At 50.8% G+C, this 18893-nt stretch overlaps 10 protein-coding genes and 1 non-coding gene across 11 annotated transcripts; 5 read left to right on the top strand and 6 right to left on the bottom strand.

Moving 5' to 3' along the window:
• Positions 1-328: 328 nt before the first annotated feature.
• Positions 329-1432, top strand: GL50803_007444 (uncharacterized protein; the record flags this gene model as incomplete). The annotated part of the gene is made up of 1 exon (XM_001704049.1): positions 329-1432. The coding sequence occupies one exon, from the start codon at positions 329-331 to the stop codon at positions 1430-1432; it is 1104 nt and encodes a 367-aa protein (XP_001704101.1).
• A 383-nt stretch (positions 1433-1815) lies between these two features.
• Positions 1816-1985, bottom strand: GL50803_0060002 (Sec61beta family protein; the record flags this gene model as incomplete). The annotated part of the gene is made up of 2 exons (XM_038046182.1): positions 1816-1939; positions 1981-1985. The coding sequence occupies 2 exons, from the start codon at positions 1983-1985 to the stop codon at positions 1816-1818; spliced, it is 129 nt and encodes a 42-aa protein (XP_037902168.1).
• Positions 1986-2173: 188 nt separating this feature from the next.
• GL50803_0014458 (uncharacterized protein) lies at positions 2174-2782 on the top strand (the record flags this gene model as incomplete). Its single annotated transcript, XM_001704047.1, has 1 exon — positions 2174-2782. The coding sequence occupies one exon, from the start codon at positions 2174-2176 to the stop codon at positions 2780-2782; it is 609 nt and encodes a 202-aa protein (XP_001704099.1).
• A 137-nt stretch (positions 2783-2919) lies between these two features.
• On the bottom strand, positions 2920-4878 carry GL50803_007439 (Ser/Thr phosphatase 2A regulatory subunit A; the record flags this gene model as incomplete). The annotated part of the gene is made up of 1 exon (XM_001704046.1): positions 2920-4878. One exon carries the CDS (start codon positions 4876-4878, stop codon positions 2920-2922), a length of 1959 nt encoding a protein of 652 aa, XP_001704098.1.
• A 253-nt stretch (positions 4879-5131) lies between these two features.
• GL50803_0014457 (Ribosomal protein L29e) lies at positions 5132-5320 on the bottom strand (the record flags this gene model as incomplete). The annotated part of the gene is made up of 1 exon (XM_001704045.1): positions 5132-5320. The coding sequence occupies one exon, from the start codon at positions 5318-5320 to the stop codon at positions 5132-5134; it is 189 nt and encodes a 62-aa protein (XP_001704097.1).
• A 112-nt stretch (positions 5321-5432) lies between these two features.
• GL50803_0014456 (Low molecular weight protein-tyrosine-phosphatase) lies at positions 5433-5897 on the top strand (the record flags this gene model as incomplete). The annotated part of the gene is made up of 1 exon (XM_001704041.1): positions 5433-5897. The coding sequence occupies one exon, from the start codon at positions 5433-5435 to the stop codon at positions 5895-5897; it is 465 nt and encodes a 154-aa protein (XP_001704093.1).
• An 876-nt stretch (positions 5898-6773) lies between these two features.
• On the top strand, positions 6774-11807 carry GL50803_00113213 (High cysteine membrane protein EGF-like; the record flags this gene model as incomplete). The annotated part of the gene is made up of 1 exon (XM_001704039.1): positions 6774-11807. One exon carries the CDS (start codon positions 6774-6776, stop codon positions 11805-11807), a length of 5034 nt encoding a protein of 1677 aa, XP_001704091.1.
• A 35-nt stretch (positions 11808-11842) lies between these two features.
• Positions 11843-12118, bottom strand: GL50803_007427 (uncharacterized protein; the record flags this gene model as incomplete). Its single annotated transcript, XM_001704038.2, has 1 exon — positions 11843-12118. One exon carries the CDS (start codon positions 12116-12118, stop codon positions 11843-11845), a length of 276 nt encoding a protein of 91 aa, XP_001704090.2.
• A 63-nt stretch (positions 12119-12181) lies between these two features.
• Positions 12182-12255, top strand: GL50803_00t0063. Its single transcript has one exon. It is a non-coding gene; the product is annotated as a tRNA-Val (tRNA).
• An 8-nt stretch (positions 12256-12263) lies between these two features.
• On the bottom strand, positions 12264-15599 carry GL50803_0060183 (uncharacterized protein; the record flags this gene model as incomplete). Its single annotated transcript, XM_038046196.1, has 1 exon — positions 12264-15599. One exon carries the CDS (start codon positions 15597-15599, stop codon positions 12264-12266), a length of 3336 nt encoding a protein of 1111 aa, XP_037902167.1.
• Positions 15600-15610: 11 nt separating this feature from the next.
• On the bottom strand, positions 15611-18871 carry GL50803_0016152 (Coiled-coil protein; the record flags this gene model as incomplete). Its single annotated transcript, XM_001703905.1, has 1 exon — positions 15611-18871. The coding sequence occupies one exon, from the start codon at positions 18869-18871 to the stop codon at positions 15611-15613; it is 3261 nt and encodes a 1086-aa protein (XP_001703957.1).
• Positions 18872-18893: the final 22 nt, after the last annotated feature.

Here is an 18893-nt window from a genome sequence, read left to right as displayed (position 1 = left end):
AGATAAGTTAATACTATACCTTATAATACTACTCTACAACATCGTTTAGGGCTAGAGTGTTTAGATAAAGAAGAGGGTAGAATGTGCGGTGCCGAGCACGATCTGTTTGTAATAGAGTCAACGCCGAGGCAGCCCCTGGTTATAAGTTCTCCGATCTTTTTCTCTATTTCTTTCTGAGTTTGCCGAGCTGGTTTCTAAACAACCCTGCATACCATCCCTCCGATCTAAGAGGCGTACATCTAAAATACAATTGAAAATCAAAATAAAAATGCATATTATGGCCAAAGTGCAATGGAAAAATTTGAAAAAATTAACCCTAGAATTTTAAATGGCTGATTTTGGTCTGGAGGCGTCTAACATCGCAAGCACCATTGCAACACTCAAGCAGCGCATGCAGGAGGCCGTTGATGCACAGGACTACGTGCTGGCGGCCAAAATGCGGGACCAGATCGGCGAACTAGCCAGGAGCCAGCAGGAAGATATGGTAAACATGCAGAAGTCCCAGTACAATGACGAGTGCCGTCGCATTGAACAGCAGTACGAACTCGAGCTAGAGAGATTTAATAGAACGTGGGAGGAGCGCCTCCTCGCTTTCGAGAACAAAGCGCGCGCGAAACGTGACGAGCTTGAAATAGAGTACAACTATGAGCTGAAGAACGGGGAGACTGCGTTCCAGCGCGCTCCAGTCAAGTTTTCTGCTGCACTTCTGAACCTCCGCGAAAAGCAGATCTCCGCCGGTCGCACGGGGCACTTTGAGGAGGCCATTATTCTGAAGCGGGAGGCAGATGCCATGGAGGCCGAGGAGATCCAGGCACATGAGAAGCTCCAAGATTTCCTAGAGCAGCAAGGAAGCGAGCCAATTCACAAGCGCTTTGAGATTCGAAAGAACTCGTTAGAGCAGCGCATCGAGGCCGGAAAAGTCGACATTATGACCAGGTGGGCAGCAGATCTGGAGGCCCTACAGAAACACTTCGAGGCGTTGAAGCGCCACGAGGCTAACAAAATATTCACCGCGCTGAATCCAAAGCAGAGGATGACACTTGACGACACAAAGAACCACACGAGTCAGCTTAAGCAGACCATTAAAACGGCAAAGAGTCCTCTCACGTCATACATTAAATCCGGCCCACGCTCCTCGTCCAGATCAACTAGTCGCAGCGGTAGCAGAGCTTGTACCCTTTGTCAAGGCGTTATCCCAAGCTCTGCAACCATGACCCCGAGCCGCGCAGGGTCCACGTCTCGAGCAAGAATTCCGACGTCCACATCCACCGTTGAGAGGATGCGTGTCTCGAAGGCTTCTCCCGGCGCAGCGTCAAGAACGAACCTTGGCAGCCGCACTGGGAGGATGAATCTCGGTGCTTCACAGACAGTTTCTACCCCAGGAAGAGTAGGGGGTGTCAGCCCCTCCGGCCTCCGAACCATCTCTCCATAGGCTCGCCCCAGGAGTTTGCTCACTAATGGATCGTCTGTGTAGATTATGGTGTAAATACCCCATCCTGCTTTGTATCTGGTCAGCCGCTGTTCGGGTGAAGTCGCTCTTCCGGGCCTGTTGAATGAAGGAGTGTTCGGGCCGGCATAACCGAAATCGCCGCGAGCAGACGCGGCGCAGATCCCGGAGATATGCGCACGCAAGGTAGGGCCGGACCGGGAGCCAGGCCTCGTAACGTGCGCCAGATGGATCTAAAAATTGAATGAAGGAAACTCTTTGACCGTGCCTACCCGGGCCCACACGAGCCCGGGATAAACGGTCACCCGTACCTATCGGCTACGCAGGTGCAAGGATGCTGTGCAGCCCTGTGTTTTAGCAGCCTCGATTTACTTTTTCGTTACAAGTGCCGTTGCAAAGTGCAATGAAAGCACTATGCCGATAAAGATAAAGGACGCGCGAAAGACGCTCTTGGGGGAGATGCGTGCAACGGGAGCGTGCTTCTCTGTCTTTCTGCGTGTTAGACGTCGGGTGGAACGAGCAATGAAACATACGCCATCTCTGGATTTTTTTTCTTTGGCGGCTTTATGGCAGGCTACCGATTACCTTCAGCACTTTCTCACGTCTCCCTTTTAGTGACCTTTCGGCTAGCTCAATCGCAGCCACTGTATTGAAACCTATTGATGTCCATCCAGAACACTTTAGCGCAAAAAAAGGCAAGCGACAGCATAGGTCGACCAGACGCCCATGAGCAAACATCTGGCCATTGCCTCTGTTCTCGCCATTGGCTTGACGGTCTTGTTGTCTATAATCTTGTGGAGGATTTCACGCATATCCGGGCCAGGATCCAAGATCACCACAGTATACCTCTGCGGGGACGCCCACTCCGGGAAAACGAAACTCTACTATTCCCTCATTTCTCCGACAGAGTCACCAGCCTCCTTTGATACTGTCAAGACGGTCGACGGAGCTATTTATACTGGGTGTATCGATTCTCTTCCAGGCAGACTGCTGCGTCTTTGCGATATCCCATCCGATCAGCGGTGCTGCTCTTCAGAGGCGCTTGCTTCGCCTCCAGCAATTATTGTCTACATAGCAACCAAAGGTTGTGACAGCGCTAACATTGTGACCTTGATGGAGACCCACCAGTCTACTCTGAAGCTGCTTCTAATACTCGCCATGGGTATTGCCGGACATGAAGTTCTTAGCCATGTCTCCAGCCTCATTTCCACAAATCAGAACATAGACCCAGAGGACGTTGCCATCCCTGCCTCTTTACAAGTAGCCGAGGTCTCCACTATGAACGAGCTTCCGTCTACCGTCATTGAAGCTATGAGGAAGATCCTTTGCAAGTAACACTGCCAAAGCATAGTCGAACGCTAACACTAAGAGGTAAGGTTTACTACGCTTTGTGTACTATCCGCAACTGGTGACTGCAGCAATAAGATACTCAAGGCAAGTAAGGGCTGCTGCAGACAACGGGCATCCAGCTCCTACTGTAAACTCTTCAGAGCATCCTTTGCAAAGGCCTTGACGTCGACGTCGACGTCACTCGTCAGGTTCATCAGGCAAGGTTTCATCTGGCTCTCACGACACTGCGCAGGCACATAAGGGGCACACTTGCCCAGTGTTTCGGCTGCCATAAATCTGACGTTAGGGATGGGGTCTGTAGCCATGCGAAGTGCAATGGGCACTAGGTGCTGTGCCACTATGTTCGACTTGCTAGCGGCCGCAAGCTCTTGGATGAAGAAGAGTGCATTGATTCGCTGCAGATAGTTTGAATTTTGCTTCAGAGTTGCTATCTTGGGGACGAGCACTCTTAGCGTCCATTCCTGCCCAAAGATAGTCGAAAGTTGAACGAGATTGCGCACCGCAGCCCTTCTGATGTAGTTAACGGTGTCTGAAAGCCAATTCATGCAGAGACCAGAGAGTTTCTCATCGAAGAAGGCCACACCGAGGTCTTTTGCTATCCCCGGGATGGCCTGTACCACGGACTTTCTAATGCGCCAGTCGCTGTCATCTGCTAACAAGACAACCGTGGGAAGGATGTTGGTAGTGAACGGCTGGACGCCCGTGACCTCGATGATGTGCGGCAGGCTAAGAAGTGTGGTTACACGCACGTCGGGATCTCGATCCTCGAGAAGCTTTGCTATGATCGGTTTAATTGTCTTGATGGAGTCATCCTTTCCAATAAATTGCGCGAGACCGACGACGTTTCTCGCCAAAGCAGAGCGTACAAAGATGCTGTTATCGTTGGACGCGCGGTCCGTAAGAACCGGTAAGAGATAGGCAAGGATATTTGCCGGGCTGATGCGGCTGGCAACGCGCACAACCCTCTGAATTGCGATGCAGCGGACCTCTGGCTCTTCGTCGGAGAGAAGCTTTGCAAAGGCCCTCACGACGTTTGCGGCGTCGTAGTTGCTTCCTGCAGGCGCAGACGGCTTACTGTTAAGGATCTTCAAACTGGCTTCTTTCAGAGTGTCGAGAGTGTTGGGCTTATTGTCAGAAATGAGATCTATGGCTTCGTTGCAGTCTGGCACATCAGTCGTCGATGCTCTCGCGGCAGCAGGCTTTTCGAAGACGGTCGTATAGCCTAGATATCCTTCTAGGACGTTGATAAAGATATCTGCACACGCGTGACGAACACGCCACGACTCATCTACGCAGAAGACAGAAAGGAACTTACGATAGAGCTCGTCCCTTATTGATTGAATGACATTCTCCGAGACATCTTTTCCGCTAATTAGCAGCTTATTGAGGGCCACCATCACATAGGGAGTAGTAGCAATATTCACCGCTCGCACTGAATCTTGCGAGTCATCTCCCAGAAGCTGATGAACTGTCTTAATGGAGGATGCTATCTCCTGCCCCGTTGCATCTTCGACGATCTGAGAGAGGCACTCGGCCACGGTTCGCCTGACCATAGGTAACGTGTCCTGGGCCAAGCGCTGGATGGCCTCAAGGAGGTCATTGCGAATAGTTGACGTTGTGCAGCGCTTGAACACCAGGTGAGCAAGCCCCACTCCGGAAGTTCTGTGATTATACCATTCGCCCTTGATAAGGGCCTCGACCATGGGGACGAATGATGTTGCGAAGTCTTTGTCGGTGAGCTTGCTTCCAACCCGCACTGCAGAGGCTATGGCCTCATCCCGGACGAGTTTTGAGTCAGCACACGCCAGAAGACGAAGAGGGTTCAGAAGGGTTGGAGCGTAGTTGGGCCCTCCCACTGGGTCCACAAACTTCCCCAGCTTCTGCGCCAGCTCGATAAGAATCTCGTCATCGTCGTCAACGCATTCACAGAGAAACGGAATGAACTCATCCCTCGTACGCTTCGGGCCCAAGGCAACAGCTATCTGATCTATGCGTTTGACTGCACTGAGCCTGGCATTTGCGTCTTCATTCTTCAGGTCGTCTATCAAAACGGCAATAGGAAAGACCGTGTCCTTGGACATTGCAGGCTGCTGGACAGAGTTTTATTTTTTCGCTACCTGGAAATTTCACAAGCCATCTAACACTCGCACTTCTCAGTTTAGCCTCAGCACACGGCATTCAGCGCGCTTTTCGCTGCCCTCTGGATTCTCAAGAGGCCGGTGAGAAGCCCGTCAGAAGCCTAGATCTTTCTCCCCGGCTCTAGCTAGGGCCTGCACTGATCACTCCTGTACTGGAGACCAGAAGCACTGATGAAGAAGCAAGTTACACCCTTATTTACTCCTTGTTGAGGTTCGGACGGAGAGACTGGCGGGGGTCATTGGCGCGAGACCTCCTCAGGTTTCTGAGGTACTTGGGACACATGCCTTTGTGTGACGTGTACGCCGACTTCTTGGGCTTCTTGATGCCGTTGCGGTGGTCCTTGCGGTTCTGGTTCTTGGAGGTGTGGTTCTTCAGCTTCGCCATCTGTCTCGGGGGCTCGAAGGTTTTAAGCACCAAATGCAATTTGATTTACATTGTTGAAGTGTGATAAATTCACATCTTTGTGTGATATTTTCCCTTTCCCCCCAAGCAGACCATGAAGATCCTTTTTGTGTGCCTCGGGAACATATGCCGCTCCCCCATGGCGCATGGGGTCATGCAGCATCTAGTGAGGAAGGCGGGCCTGTCTAGCCAGGTACAGGTGGACTCCTGTGGCATGTTCGGGCATCCTGAAGACACCTCCACGGAATACGGCACACAGAAAGCCATAGCTGACAATCTCGGCATCTCCTTTTCAAAGAAGTCTAGGCACTGGCGCAAGTCGGACTATGACGACTTTGACCTCATCCTCGCCATGGACAAAAGCAACTTTCAAGACATAATGCGGGAAGTGGGGAGGCGCGACCAGTCCAAGGTTCGGATGTTCCGGGACTATGACCCGGAGGGAAGGGGAGATGTCCCCGACCCATACTACTGCGGCCGCTTTGAGTTGGTTTACTCCATGGTCGAGCGAACCTGCCGCAGCATCCTCAACCATATCGAGAGCGGAAAGCCTTTGTGAACAGCCCCGAAGCTCCCACGGGGTCTGCGTTTTCGTGGCCGTTTACCACTGACAAAGGAATGCTGATGCTCGTGCGCAAGCTGCTATGACATCACCATGGACGGTGAGCCATGCCTGCCTCCCCGCCTGAGGAGCATCGCGCAGTGGTAGATACTACAGACAAGTAAATCACACCCAAGTCCTTTGCCTGCAGCAAGAAACAAGGCGGCGTGGAGGTCGATCGTAGATGATAGTGGCACATGTCTCCATTACTAGGATAGCACGTGGAATCTAAGTGCATTAACATCTCGTGGTCATGCGTCATCTATGAACGTCAAGGCTAACGATAGATCGTCGCTGTCGATCTAGAGTTTGCACAAAGCGTTCAAATGACCGGTAGTAGATTCAGCAGGAGACCACTGCATAGTAGTTTTACGAAAGCACCGGAGAAGGCTGGTCTCCACTATCGCTCTGTCTAACGCGCTTAAGTTGAGATGCATGGGACTGGGCACCGGTGCTCCACCTATCGTATGTTCAGCTCCTCAGTTTAATGGGTGCCTGATGGGTTTTGGCTCTACTACCACCTTTACTCGAGCTCTCCAGCCCAAAGAATATCAGCTTGCTGAACTTGCAGCTCGCTGTATTGCACATGCAATCCCGCGCTGTTATGCATGTCAAATGGATCTAACACCCCATGGAAAAGAGCAAATGTTTCAAGAAAAATCCAAAATAGGCTCAACCTTGTGACGTATCGATTTAATCCTGCTATACGCAGCATCTGAGGACAGTTCAGAGGCAATCTACTCTTATTCGCAAATGACCAACCTATGGATTACCCTTCTTATGTTTGTAACATACTAACACATGGTAAGCCAGGGCCATCTTTAAAATCACTGTATGCTGATTCTCCTGTATGCTACTGTATTCTTCGCCAGTGCATGCGGGACAGGACCTGCATGTGTTAACGGAGACTGCGCCTACGGGGACGGAGCATACTTCTGCCAGTGCAGGCGGGGCTGGGCGGGGGCTGCGTGCGATGCTCCCCGTGCAGGGTTCCGCAGGGTAACTACCAGTGGGCAGACACCCGCAGACAGGGCCGTCAACTACGCTTGCCTCGTGAACGGGACGGAGTGCACAGGGTCGAGCAAGTGCACCTATTACGCGGGGGCGTACTCGTGCGACCCCTGCCCCGATGGCTTCGTGTCCTACGAGGGCGAGTGCCTGCCGAAGAGCTGCTTCAACACCGGCGATTACTCAGACCAGGAGGCAACGAAGGCCCCCTGCAACGGCCGCGGCCGCTGCCTCCTGAAGGACCCCGGGCTGGCCGGGCTGAGTGCTGACGACTACGCGTGCGACTGCTACCCGATCTATCGCGGGGGCCTCTGCCAGTCGTGCGACGACGCCAACGCGATCGCTGTGGAAAGCTCTTCGTCTGACGCCCTCCCTACGTGCAATGCGCGGGCCTGCCAGGACTCGGATGGGGTCGTGTGCTCAGGCCAGGGAACGTGCACCCTCGACGTGGGCCTCGATCGCGAATCATATCACTACCGCTGCAAGTGCAATGCTGGCTACACACGCGTTGGGCACAAGTGCGTCAGGACAGAGTGCGTGGCCACAATCGACGGGTCCCCGGTCGTCTGTGGGGGCTTTGGAAAATGTATAGAAGAAGGCGACGGTGCCCCCAAGTGCGCCTGCGACCCAGACGCAGTCCAGGTCGATAAGTTTTGCACATACTCCGCGTGCACAGACAGCGCTGCTACTGAGATCTGTGGTGGAGTGGGCGCCTGTGTGCGCAACGGGGCTGGCTATAAGTGCGATTGCCGAGGGCTTGCCACGGGCGACCTCTGTGATACTTGCACTCCTGGGAAATCCGCTCAGGTAGGCGACAAGTGCGTTCCAGTGGGGTGCCTCACCTCAAACAACCAGGAATCATGCAAGAACGGAGGAACATGCGTCAAGTCCGATGGCGAGTACCACTGCCGCTGCCCGGACATGCTCATTGCCGTCAGCGGAGAGTGCACGTCCCCTGCATGCATGGACGAGGAGCTGGGGAAGGTCTGCTCGGGACACGGCACGTGCAAGACGGACGATCTACGAAATATACAATGCACTTGTGATCAGGACTATACTTACATCGCTCCAGGGCGCTGCATCTTGAGCAGTCTGGTGGATATCCCTGCCACGGTTTGCAGCGATCATGGACGCATTGTCGTTAGTGCTGAGGCTCCTGATACGATGACTTGCCAGTGTTCGCCTATCTACACAGGCAATAAGTGCGAAACTTGTGATACAACCACTGCAGAGGAGATAGATGGCGTATGCACCGCCAAAAAATGCATCATATCGACGCCGCAACCGCCCACCGCACGTGCTGCTGACTCACGCGTCTGCGGACCAGATGGTCAGTACACTACCTTCGGCGATCCTAGCAATCCGTTCATCACATGCGTTCCTAAAGACTCCAGTGATGGGAATGTCTCCGCCTACAACGGCACCTTCTCCGCTAAGCCTGGATGTGTATTTATCAGTAAGATAGACAAGACGAGAAGGTTCTTTTGTGGATTCCTTGAGAATGTAACAGAAAACCTGCCAGCTAATGACTTGCCTACGTGCGCTAAACCTTCCGACAAACCCGATCTACCTGAAACGTGCACTCAGTGTCCAAATGGCTTTCACCTTGTACACTTTGGAGAACACAATAAAACCTGCATGCATAATGACTGTCACGATGGCCAACCCGATAGTCACATGTGGTACAATTACTGCGGCGGTGTGGGAGACTGTGTCAAAAAGAAGGATAAAAGCGGAGGATATAAATGCGACTGCGGTCCAGATGCTACGTGGAACCCCGACTTGAAGGCGTGTGTTACTGATGCATGCAAGCTTGACAAAACACTTGCTGGCCCCTATGCACCAGACTACTGCATTCCTCAGTCTAACCTTATGTATCAATGCACTGTTGGCCGGGACACAACGTGGCAGTGTAATTGCACTGGGGACTATGTTACGTACAACAAGACGTGCATTTCAAAGAGTAAGAACGCAAATCCACAGACCCACCGAGCAAGGGGACTCTGCGGTGGTCCTGGTGCGGGATATATAGACAGTACTGGAACCTGCGTCTGCAGCAATGGCTTCCTCAAGATCGGTGACATGTGCTACAGCTACGACTGCCTGCCAGTTGGCATATCAGATAACATAAGGAATCCGGATATCAACGTGCTTGTCTGCTCCGGAAAGGGGGTCTGCGCATACAACCAGCTAACTGGCCGGTACGGCTGCGAGTGCGAAAGTGGCCTGGAGGCCTTTGGAGGTTACTGCACTCATCCAGGGTGCGTTGGAAAGGTGATTCATGACAGCGAAGTTAAGTACGTTGAATGTCAGGTATATGACGGATACCTTGGTACGTGCAACAAGAATTCTGATAACGGAAGTTATTCATGCAAGTGCAGATCTTCCCTTAAATTGATTAATAATATCTGCGTCCATCCTAGTTGCGTATCATATAACGATGTCTATTGCGGAGGAGATGTCCTGGCTGGATGTGTGAAGAGCGGTAATCGTTACGGCTGCGTCTGCTCCGAGGGCTACGAAAGAGGCCAACTCAATTCCCAATGCATTCCAAGTAAGTGCATCTACAGAAGGTTGTCGGATGATCCGCCCATTGTATGTAGCGGAATGGGGACATGTGCTGAAGAAAATTCTCTACTCAAGGACAAGAAGTGCAGGTGCAATAATAATGCTAAATTGGTCACACTTAGAGATGTGAACGGCGAGTTGAGAAGTACATGTATTTCGGATAGGTGCATTTCTAGCGGAGCCGAGACAGATACACCAGTCATCTGTGGAGGCTTGGGCAGATGCGGACCCAATGGATGCGAATGCGATCGAGGAACAGAGCCATTTGAAAAGACCTGTGTGAGTCCTATGTGCTTAATTAACACTACAGATAGTACAGGAAAAGTTACCAGAACTATCTGCGGTGGCGAGACTGTCGGAGAATGCACAAAAGTGGGATCAGAGGGTAATCACCTCGATTATACTTGCAAGTGCAAGCAACCACAGCAACCTGATAATTATGCAGAGGTTGATGGATTTTGTCTACCAAAGCAATGCATATTTAAAGTTCCAAGGCTTGATGGAGGAGCTGAAGTAGATACGATGTGTGGCGGTCGTCACTTTGGATCGTGTGTCATTAATTCTACTGACCCGACTAAGTCGTATTGTGAGTGCAAAAGAGAACGGTATGATGTCATCAAGATGGAGGATGGAAAGTGCATGAAGGAGGTTTGTCGCAGTGCAACTTTACCCGGAGGATCGGATAAGAATGTTGAGTGCTCTGGTCATGGGAAATGCGCAACAAATGATAAGAGCCATTACTCGTGCAAGTGTGATTCTGAGTATGGGATCTTTGGAGAGTACTTGTGCATACCAAATGCGTGTGTTGATTCCTCAACGGATACTAATAAAATATGCGGTAACGTAGGAACTTGTTCCCTTGAGTCGAAAACCTGCAAGTGTCCTCCAGCGTATACTGGGGCAAAGTGTGAAAACTGTGCCACAAATTATAAGAGACACAGTGACGGAGCCTGCTATCTTGACAACTGTCCGACAGATGGATGTGGTGTCGATGGGAGTACTGACATAGGAAGCTGTCAGTTTGGTGGCAGTAGCTTTGACTGCGTCTGCGTCAACTCGAGCTTCGTCGTTGACAGTGCTAGCAAGAAGTGCCGAAAATCCAGATGCGTTTGGTCGGATCCATACGATCAGACAGAAAAAACGTGCTATGGCATGGGTACGTGTAATGATAACGGCGAGGACACTGGGGCGTGTGTTTGCAACCCCGGGACAACCCTAGTCGGGACAAACATCTGTGTTTATAGCCAGTGCATCTCGGATGAGAACGGCTCTAAAACAGTGTGTAAGGGGCGCGGAGTATGCATCGCGAGCCTTGTGGCTGGCCAGGGAATGTGCCAGTGCAGTGATCAGTATCGCACAGACAAGAAGACCGGCCAGTGCTTTGTCAAGGAGTGCTTCGGGGCGCATGCAAGCATCTCTGCAGAGGTATGCGACGGTGGTGGAACGTGTAATGAAAATACTAAGAAGTGCGATTGTAATTCTGGTTTCCAAAATCTTCCTGGCCAGAATGGCTGCGTGCACAGCAATTGTATTTCGTCGGACCAGAAGCTCTGCAGCGGCTTCGGCGCCTGCGAGAATAACAATGGCAATTACATGTGTCTGTGTGCTAACTATTACACCCTGGTTGGAAGGGACTGCATCCCCACAAGGTGTCTCAAGGACGGGAAAGTCTGCAACGGCGGCGGCACGTGCTCCGGCGAGGGATCCTCTGCTACCTGCAGCTGCAGCCAGGGCTGGACCCTCCACGGGACCCTTTGCTACCCATCGGCCTGCGTTTCCGGCGGGACACTCTGCGGGGGGAATGGCAACTGTCCACTTTCCACAGATAGTACATGCGAGTGCAAGTATGGGTATGAAAGTGTTCTTGACCAGCTCTGTATCAGCAGCCAGTGCGTCCAGCGCGGCACCGACGGCACCGTGACGATCTGCGGGGGCAACGGCAGGTGCGTGTCTGAGAACGGCGTAAAGCCCACTTGCATATGCGATGAAGGCTTCTCTCTCACAAGCGACTTCGTCTGCGGAGTCCCTGCTCCATCTAACAAATCCTCGGGTGGCACGACGGCTGCGATCGTGGTCGTCGTCCTCCTCGTCCTCGTTGCGGTGGCCGGCTTCCTCGTCTGGTGGTTCGTGATACGGCCCAGGAGAGGCGGCCCACTGAGGGAGCGCGCCCCGCGGAAACCTCCTGGACTCCCCAAGCCGCAACTCACTCACAATTCTAGTCTTACTGCGTCTATGTACTCTACCGCGCCTCTGCTGAGTGGCTCCAGACAGTCATCCATGGTGCAGCTTTAGCTTTCTGTAAATCATTACACGATTGAATATTTACACTATTTCTTGACGGCCGCAATGGGGTCGATCTTGGCCATGTTGCTCCTCCAAGAGGAGCGGACGGGCTCGCGCTGGATGGCCCGTTGAATGGCGTCGCGGTCGATGTCACGGAAGACCATGGTGCAGGAGTCAAGGACCTGGGCGTCCTTGACGGCGCGACGGGCACGGCACACGGCTGCCGGCGTGGCTAGGAGCGCATGTGTGTAGTCGCGGCGGATGCAGAGCTCCTTGAGGATCTGGGCGCGCTTCTCGCGGATCTCGTCCAGGGCCGCCATTTTCGAGAGCCTACTGCTCAGACAAAACGATTTTATTCATTATGCGTTTTCACGCGGCGGCGCGGTCCGATAGTGTAGCTGGTTAGCACGTTCGCTTGACGTGCGAGAGGTCCGGAGTTCGAGTCTCCGTCGGATCACTTTCCGTTCACTCGCCCGCCCGCTCGAGCGCGACGCCGACGAGCCGCACCTGCAGGATCGCCTCTGCGTAGACGAAGGAGTCGCTGACGATCTGGTCCATCGCCTCGACGAACAGGCTGAACGTGTCGGCGCCTGCACATGGATCCTCCTCCGGCGCCGCAAGAAATCCAGCCTGCAGAATGCTGGCCCAAACTTGATCTCTGGACGGGGCCAGCTTACCCCCAGAAGCATCCCCCTCAGGGGCTGTGAGCAGCTGGGTGGAGAGCTTCAGCGATTGGCCGTAGACGCCGCCGGCCAAGAACTCTTGCCCCTGCGGGATAGCCGTGAGTCCTGCCAACAAGGATCTCACAAGCATGGAAGTACTTGTTGCTAAGTCGCAGGAGGGAAAGTCGGGGACAAGCGTCCGAGGAAGTGTGTAAAATAGCGCGGCCATCTTCTGAGACGAATACTTCTCAAAATAGATTAGGCTATGTGTGGTTGTAACTAGAAGGGCAGCAGCAGCAAGGGACATGTACAGAAGGGCGCAGATGTGCTGCTCTATAGTCGAGTATCCCTGCCTACTAGAGACGGTAATATCGAAAAAGGAGCCCATTGCTGCGTCTACAATCGCTATGTAGCTGTCTGGCGGTAATCTGAGGGAGCTATCCGTCCCTGGAGATGCCATTAGGAAATTTGTCAACAATCCTGCGAAGTATGCACCAGACAACAATCTAGACGTGAAGAGATAGTCAGGGCTAGCAGCTAATTGCAGTGTGAACGAACTCTGGATAAAGCTAATCACCTCTTTATCCCCAACAACTCCCAAATAATTAGTCATAGTGATGAATAGAGGAAGGCACTCTGGAAGAAGATCGAACTCCTCATCATATTGCAAGACGAATTCAACTATGGTTGCTAGGAGCTGGCGGGTTATGGCTTGCTTGATAGCATCCTCTTGGTGGTAGATGCTCTTTGAGCTATAGACTGCACTCAGGGCTGATACAGCAGTCGTTAGAAGGTTGGAGTAGGCGAACTCCAGAATTGGATGCAGAAAACAAAAAATGTGCTTGACAAGAGAGCAGACATAGCAGAAGAAGGCATGCGACAACGGGATCGAAGCTGAGATGCAAATGGTCGTGACGGTCGCCAGAATATTGCTGGTTGTAAGGAGGGACGGGTGTATTGTATCGTTCTGCCTGTAGTAGTCATCAAACACCGCATATCCGGGGGCTTGGGCTTCCCAGCCTTGGACAATCGACCGTAGAAGCATCTCTAAGCACTGATTAGTACTCACCGGGTCTATGAAGCTGCAAACCTCCAACGAAGAGGTTAGCAACTCAAATAGGTCGGCGTGAAACGTAGCGTCAGAAGGAACCCTTGCAAGCATTGTGGCCAGGGAGCTTATCATCACAGACGGCTGAATATTGCTAAGCAGGGAAGAAACATCTGTGCTAGGATCATCCTTCTGAAACTCTATCGAGATATAGAGACGGGTCATGAGGCTTTTGCACAAGACGATAGCTAGGTAGGCTTCGGTGCTACTCTTGCTATTCTCGAGATGCTGCAGGATGGGCATGGGCAGCATAGGCAGCAGCAACGATTCGTTGATGATGATGTTACCCGTCATGAACTCATTTATCAGCCAAAAGATCCTGCTGTTTAAAAACGACGAGAGATAAGGACCTATGCTCAGCAGTAGATTGATAAGCTCTCCTACCCTGTTATTAAATTCATGGCTTTCTGCATCCGGGACTATCTTGCATAGTTGAAGGAGTGCGCCTGGTGCATTCGTAAGAGCAATGAAAAACTCTACAGTAGACGTGTTGTCAATTGAAATTATCCGAGTGAGCGGACCTAACTGGGATGCTGCGGCGACAGGTCCGTGGAGAAGCTGCTTCGCCATCTCAGACAACTTGGTGAGTATCATCTGAAGCTCTCCCTCGGACAAAACTTTCATCACACTTGCATTTGTTTTGACAATCTCATCTAGTAGTATCTTAAAGTCTATGCCGACATCGATCTGAGACAGCTGCTCAGCTTCCTCGGCGTCTTTTTTTGTCATGCTCACGGATGACCCAAACGTAACATAAAACAGCTCTTCCACCTCTTCCGTAGCAAGAGCAGCTATTTCCTTGGGCTCCCTTGAGAACAACTTTATTGGCTTCTGCTGCTCGCAAAGACTCGACTGAGATAGATAGTCACCGAGAACCTTGTGCATGAGCATGTCGCTGATCGAAAGAATTCTTTTGGTGAGATGCATAATGTTGTCTAACTGGGACACCGGATCAATAGATTTCACAATCACTGAAATAAAGCTATATATTAAGCCGAGGACGTGTTCGCAGGTCACATTGTGCAAGGACATGGGCAAGGGCTTCAACATCATGTTCGAGAAAAACTCCAAGCAACTCAGCATGAGCTGGAAGATGCTATCATTGAGCCTATGGGTCTTCCAAAACTCCAAGAGGGCATTTAGTTCAGTGGTACGCATAGCCAGCGGCCGGTTTCTAACCCTGAACTCAGCCAGCCATAGGTTTTGATAGAAAATGATAAAGATTATTACCGTGTAAAGAGACGACTGGAGGTACTGTCCGTCGGCTAGCGTGTGCTCAAAAGCCTTATGGATAGTGTAGTAGATCTCTTCGATCTGCATGCAAATAGTTGTCACAATCATTGGTGAAAAAGAATATGTAAATATCATCAAACTGTACTGAAAGGCGTAATCTGCGGCAGAGCGAGCTACGAAACTCCCTGATGTCCTGATATTCTTCAAAAGGCCATTAATGCAATCTGCAGATAAAATCTGGTCGAGCCTGTTGCGGTTGTTTGTCACTGTACGGAAGCGAGCTACGACCGTTGCTAGAATGTAAATACTTGCAAGCTTCTGGATGTATGCGGAGTTAGTCGTAACGTTGCCAATCGGCAAGGGCTCCTTGAGGTAGGCGTCCTCGGTGAGCGTCACAGAGCTGTTTGCAATAAGTGTTCCAATATGCTTGGAAACAAGGGTACACAAAGTAGGAGTGTCAATGTGCGCGATTGCTAAAGCAAGTGTCTCTGCAATAAGCTTTAGGATCTGAACATTCAATGCGGAGTGGGCCAGCACAATAAGCTTCTCACTGAAGGCTACAAGTTCCCCGACTCCCTTGATATTATCCTCAACCTTAACCCATAAACGGAGCTGGATCACGACGGCAAAGACATGTTGTGGCTCCAAATTAAGAGCCGAATAGTTCTCAATCAGAGAAATGCAAATTTGATCGAATTCGTTGGAGTTCTTTAGCCTAGCAACAACTTCCTGCGCTTGCATTAGCTCTTGCTGGAGTGTGGAGCAAGAAAGACGAATAGCAGATGCCAGCTCTTGCATTTTATTTTTGTTCACTCGGTATACTTTATTGGGTGCTTGTTGCCCTGCATAGAGCGCTGGAGCTCCTCTCGAAGCATGGTGAGCCGCGTGACTTCTTCATCTATGCTAGCAACGGCATCCCAATTTGATGAGGCAGAAGCAGGCTTTTCCTTGGCCCGGAAACCGTGGCCACCTATCCCTGATAGTCCCAGCTTACTCGATATGTTAGACGCGAAAGGAGCTCTAGTAGACTTGCTCAAATTACCCTCGTTAATACTGTCTACGGTAGAGAGTGATGTAGGTGTTCTGCTATGAGAGCTTCGGCTTATCTCCCTATTGATCTCTGCCAGCGCATTAAGCTTTTCTGCGACCGCGATATCTCCTGCCTCGATGGATTTGCGATAGTTCTTGTGAAGGTCCGTAAGTTGTCGTAGCTCTGTTGCATACTCCTGGGTCTGGAGCTCCAGTTGTAACAGTTGGGAGGCGTGTTCTGCGTCCCTTGCAACAAGCTTGCTTTGAAGAGACCCCACAAGCCCCTGCTGCTCAGCGATTTTCTTCAACAGCATATCCTTTTCCTGCTGAAGCTGCTGCACTGTGTCTTTGCCTTCCTTCAGTAAGCCTACCGTCATATCAAGTGCGTGTGTTTTTTCGTTGAGAGCACGTTGCACGGAATGATTTTTACGCAGCAACTCTTCGTTTTGCCGTCTCGATTCAGTAATAAGCTGTTCAGAGTTGAGACGAATCTGCTCCAGTTCTAGCCTGAGTGCGCTATTTTCTGTGCATAAAGACTCTGCGATCCTTTTGTGGCTTATCTGGCTGGAAATTGTTATCTGTGCAGCGTCCAGACTCGACTCCTTGTCTTCTAACAGAGTCATCAGCTCCTGTCGCTCTTTTTCGTAAGCATTTCTTTCATTAACCATCTCACTTATCCGTGCAGTCAATGCATCAACATCAGCATTCGCTTGGGCTTCTATTTTGTTCTTATTTGTAAGTGCCTCCTTTAACTCCATGCGAAGGCCTGAATTCTCTTGTCTGAGCTGCTCCATCTCTTGCTTAAGGTGAATGATGTCTGTGGTGGCCTTTTGGCTGGACAGTTGTAACCGGGATGTCTCATCAGTGGCTTGCTCAAGGCGGAGAAGAAGTGACTTGTTCTCAGCCGATATGGAGTTAATGGTATTGATAGTATTTGTGCGGGCCTGCTCTGTTTGTATGTCCTTTTTGTCCAACTCTATCTGGAGTTTGGCAACATCTTGCTTCAGGCCGTTTATTTGTGAGTTCAGCTCTTCCTTTTCTAAGCTAAGCTTCCGCAGTTGTTCTGCATCGCTCTGAGCGTGAGCCTCCAATAGGGCAATCTGTGCAGAAAACTCGGACTTTTGAACTTCTAACTCTACAGCCTTCTCTGACAACTGTGCATCCCTTTCTTTTAGTGCATTCTGTAGCTCAGACTTGGCTGAACCTCTACGTTCACATTTTCTCGCCAAGTTATCAGCGCTTTCTTTAAGAAACTCGAGGTCTTTGCTCAGGGCGTGCTCCTTTGTTTTCCGCTTATCCAGTTCTACTTCTAGCTCTTTAACCCTTTCAGCGAGCTTTACATTTTGCTCTGTTGTTGCATCATATTGCTGTTTAAGGTTCCCCTCCTCGGTATATGTGGCCAGTGCTTGCTGCAGCGTTGAAATAGTATTTTCTGCCGTTGCTAAGGATATTTTAAGAATGTCAATTTCCTTCTGAGATTGCCCCACTAGCGCTGTCTGGGTTGCGAGCTTTATATTGACTACAGATGTCTCGGAGCGGGCTCCGTCCAATTCTCTTTCTAGTTGAGCTATTCGCAGCTCGAAACTGGCCTTGTTTGCTAATATGGCCGCATCCATCCGTGCAGCTATTGATATGTTGCTCTTCTCCGTATTCTTCCGTAAAGAAGCATTTTCGGCTTTCAGAACTTCTATCGCATCCATGGCTTGACTGAGCGCCGTGCGTACATCGCTTACTTCGCTTTCAAGTGCCTCTTTACCCTTTTGTGCCTCTACCAGCGCTGTACTAACAGCGTTGCTTGCGGACGTATGCGCTGTCTGTTGCTTGGCCAAGCGTTCTTCCAAGTCTCTGCACTGGCTTACAAGCTGCTCGTTGGAATCTGCAGCTTCCTGCAACAGCGATTTGAATCGCTGCGTCTCCGCTGCTAACTCTTCTGACTTTTTCATGTATGCATTTGTGCAATCGTCAAGTCGACTTGACTTTTCTGCACTTTCTGTTCGTGCTGCTACCAACTCATCCAGACAATTGTTTATTCGCTGCTTAAGCAACTCCTCGACCTTTTTACTCTCCGTGCACAAGATGCTGCTCTGCTCCTTGACAGAGTCATACCGTGTCTGTATGCTTAGAGCTTCTGTTTCGAGGGCCGACACCTTAGAAAGAAGCTTGCCGTTCTCCTCTTTTAGTATCTCAAGCTGAGAGGTCAGCTCTTTCACCTGATGATCCATCAGGCTGTTTTCTGTTTCGACAGCATTGATCTGCGTAAGTGCATTTTCGTGTGCAGTTTTCAGTTGATTGTACTCGAGGAATGCTTTGAATGAAGTGAATTCGTTCTCGCTTTTGGCCGACGCCAACCTCAGCTGGGAGTCTTCATGCTCCATCTTCAGTGCCTCATATTCACTTGTAATCTGCTCTAATTTTGCTTGCAATCTCTCTACTTCCTTGTGATCTGTGTTATCATTCAAGTTATCCGCCTGGAGCCCAGTATCCAAGACAGCAGGGCCTATTGTCTGCATACTAAATGAGTATGCTAGTAGCACTGGATCGTGCACAGATCCCGATGATGCAACCTGGATCTGCGCTTTGAGCTGATCTGTTAGTGAGGAAGCAAGCTGTCTGGACGCATCCAGCTCATGCTCTAAGCTTGTCACCCGTTTGTCTTTTGTAGACAGGCTTGCGCGTAGCAAGTCGATTTCTTGACGATTTCTTTCTATCTCTAGTCGCGCTTGAGATAAAATCTCGACAACAGGAGATTGGCGTGGTTGGTGGATCATAGAGTTTGCTAACTCCAACATAGATGAGGTTAGATAGCCATCGGCTGTATTAGGCTTCTGCGAGCCTTCTGCTACTGGAGGGATGGTGCGAGGCTCGTCCAAAGAATCCTGCAAGGCTGCTGCTCCGCCTTGCCAGGAACTGTCTTCGGTTGTCATGGGAAGGCTCCTTTGATGAAGGCGACCAGAACGGTCTAGTGATGACCTACTTGCTGATAAAATCCTGCGCACTGCGTCACTATAATCCAGTAGTTGATCACTGTGAGATTCGTCCATTTCTAATTTTTGCTCTCAGCAT

Source organism: Giardia intestinalis, chromosome 5, assembly GCF_000002435.2.
Source record: "Giardia intestinalis strain WB C6 chromosome 5, whole genome shotgun sequence".
NCBI lineage: Eukaryota > Fornicata > Diplomonadida > Hexamitidae > Giardia > Giardia duodenalis.
This window is presented reverse-complemented; position numbering and strand designations above follow the sequence as displayed.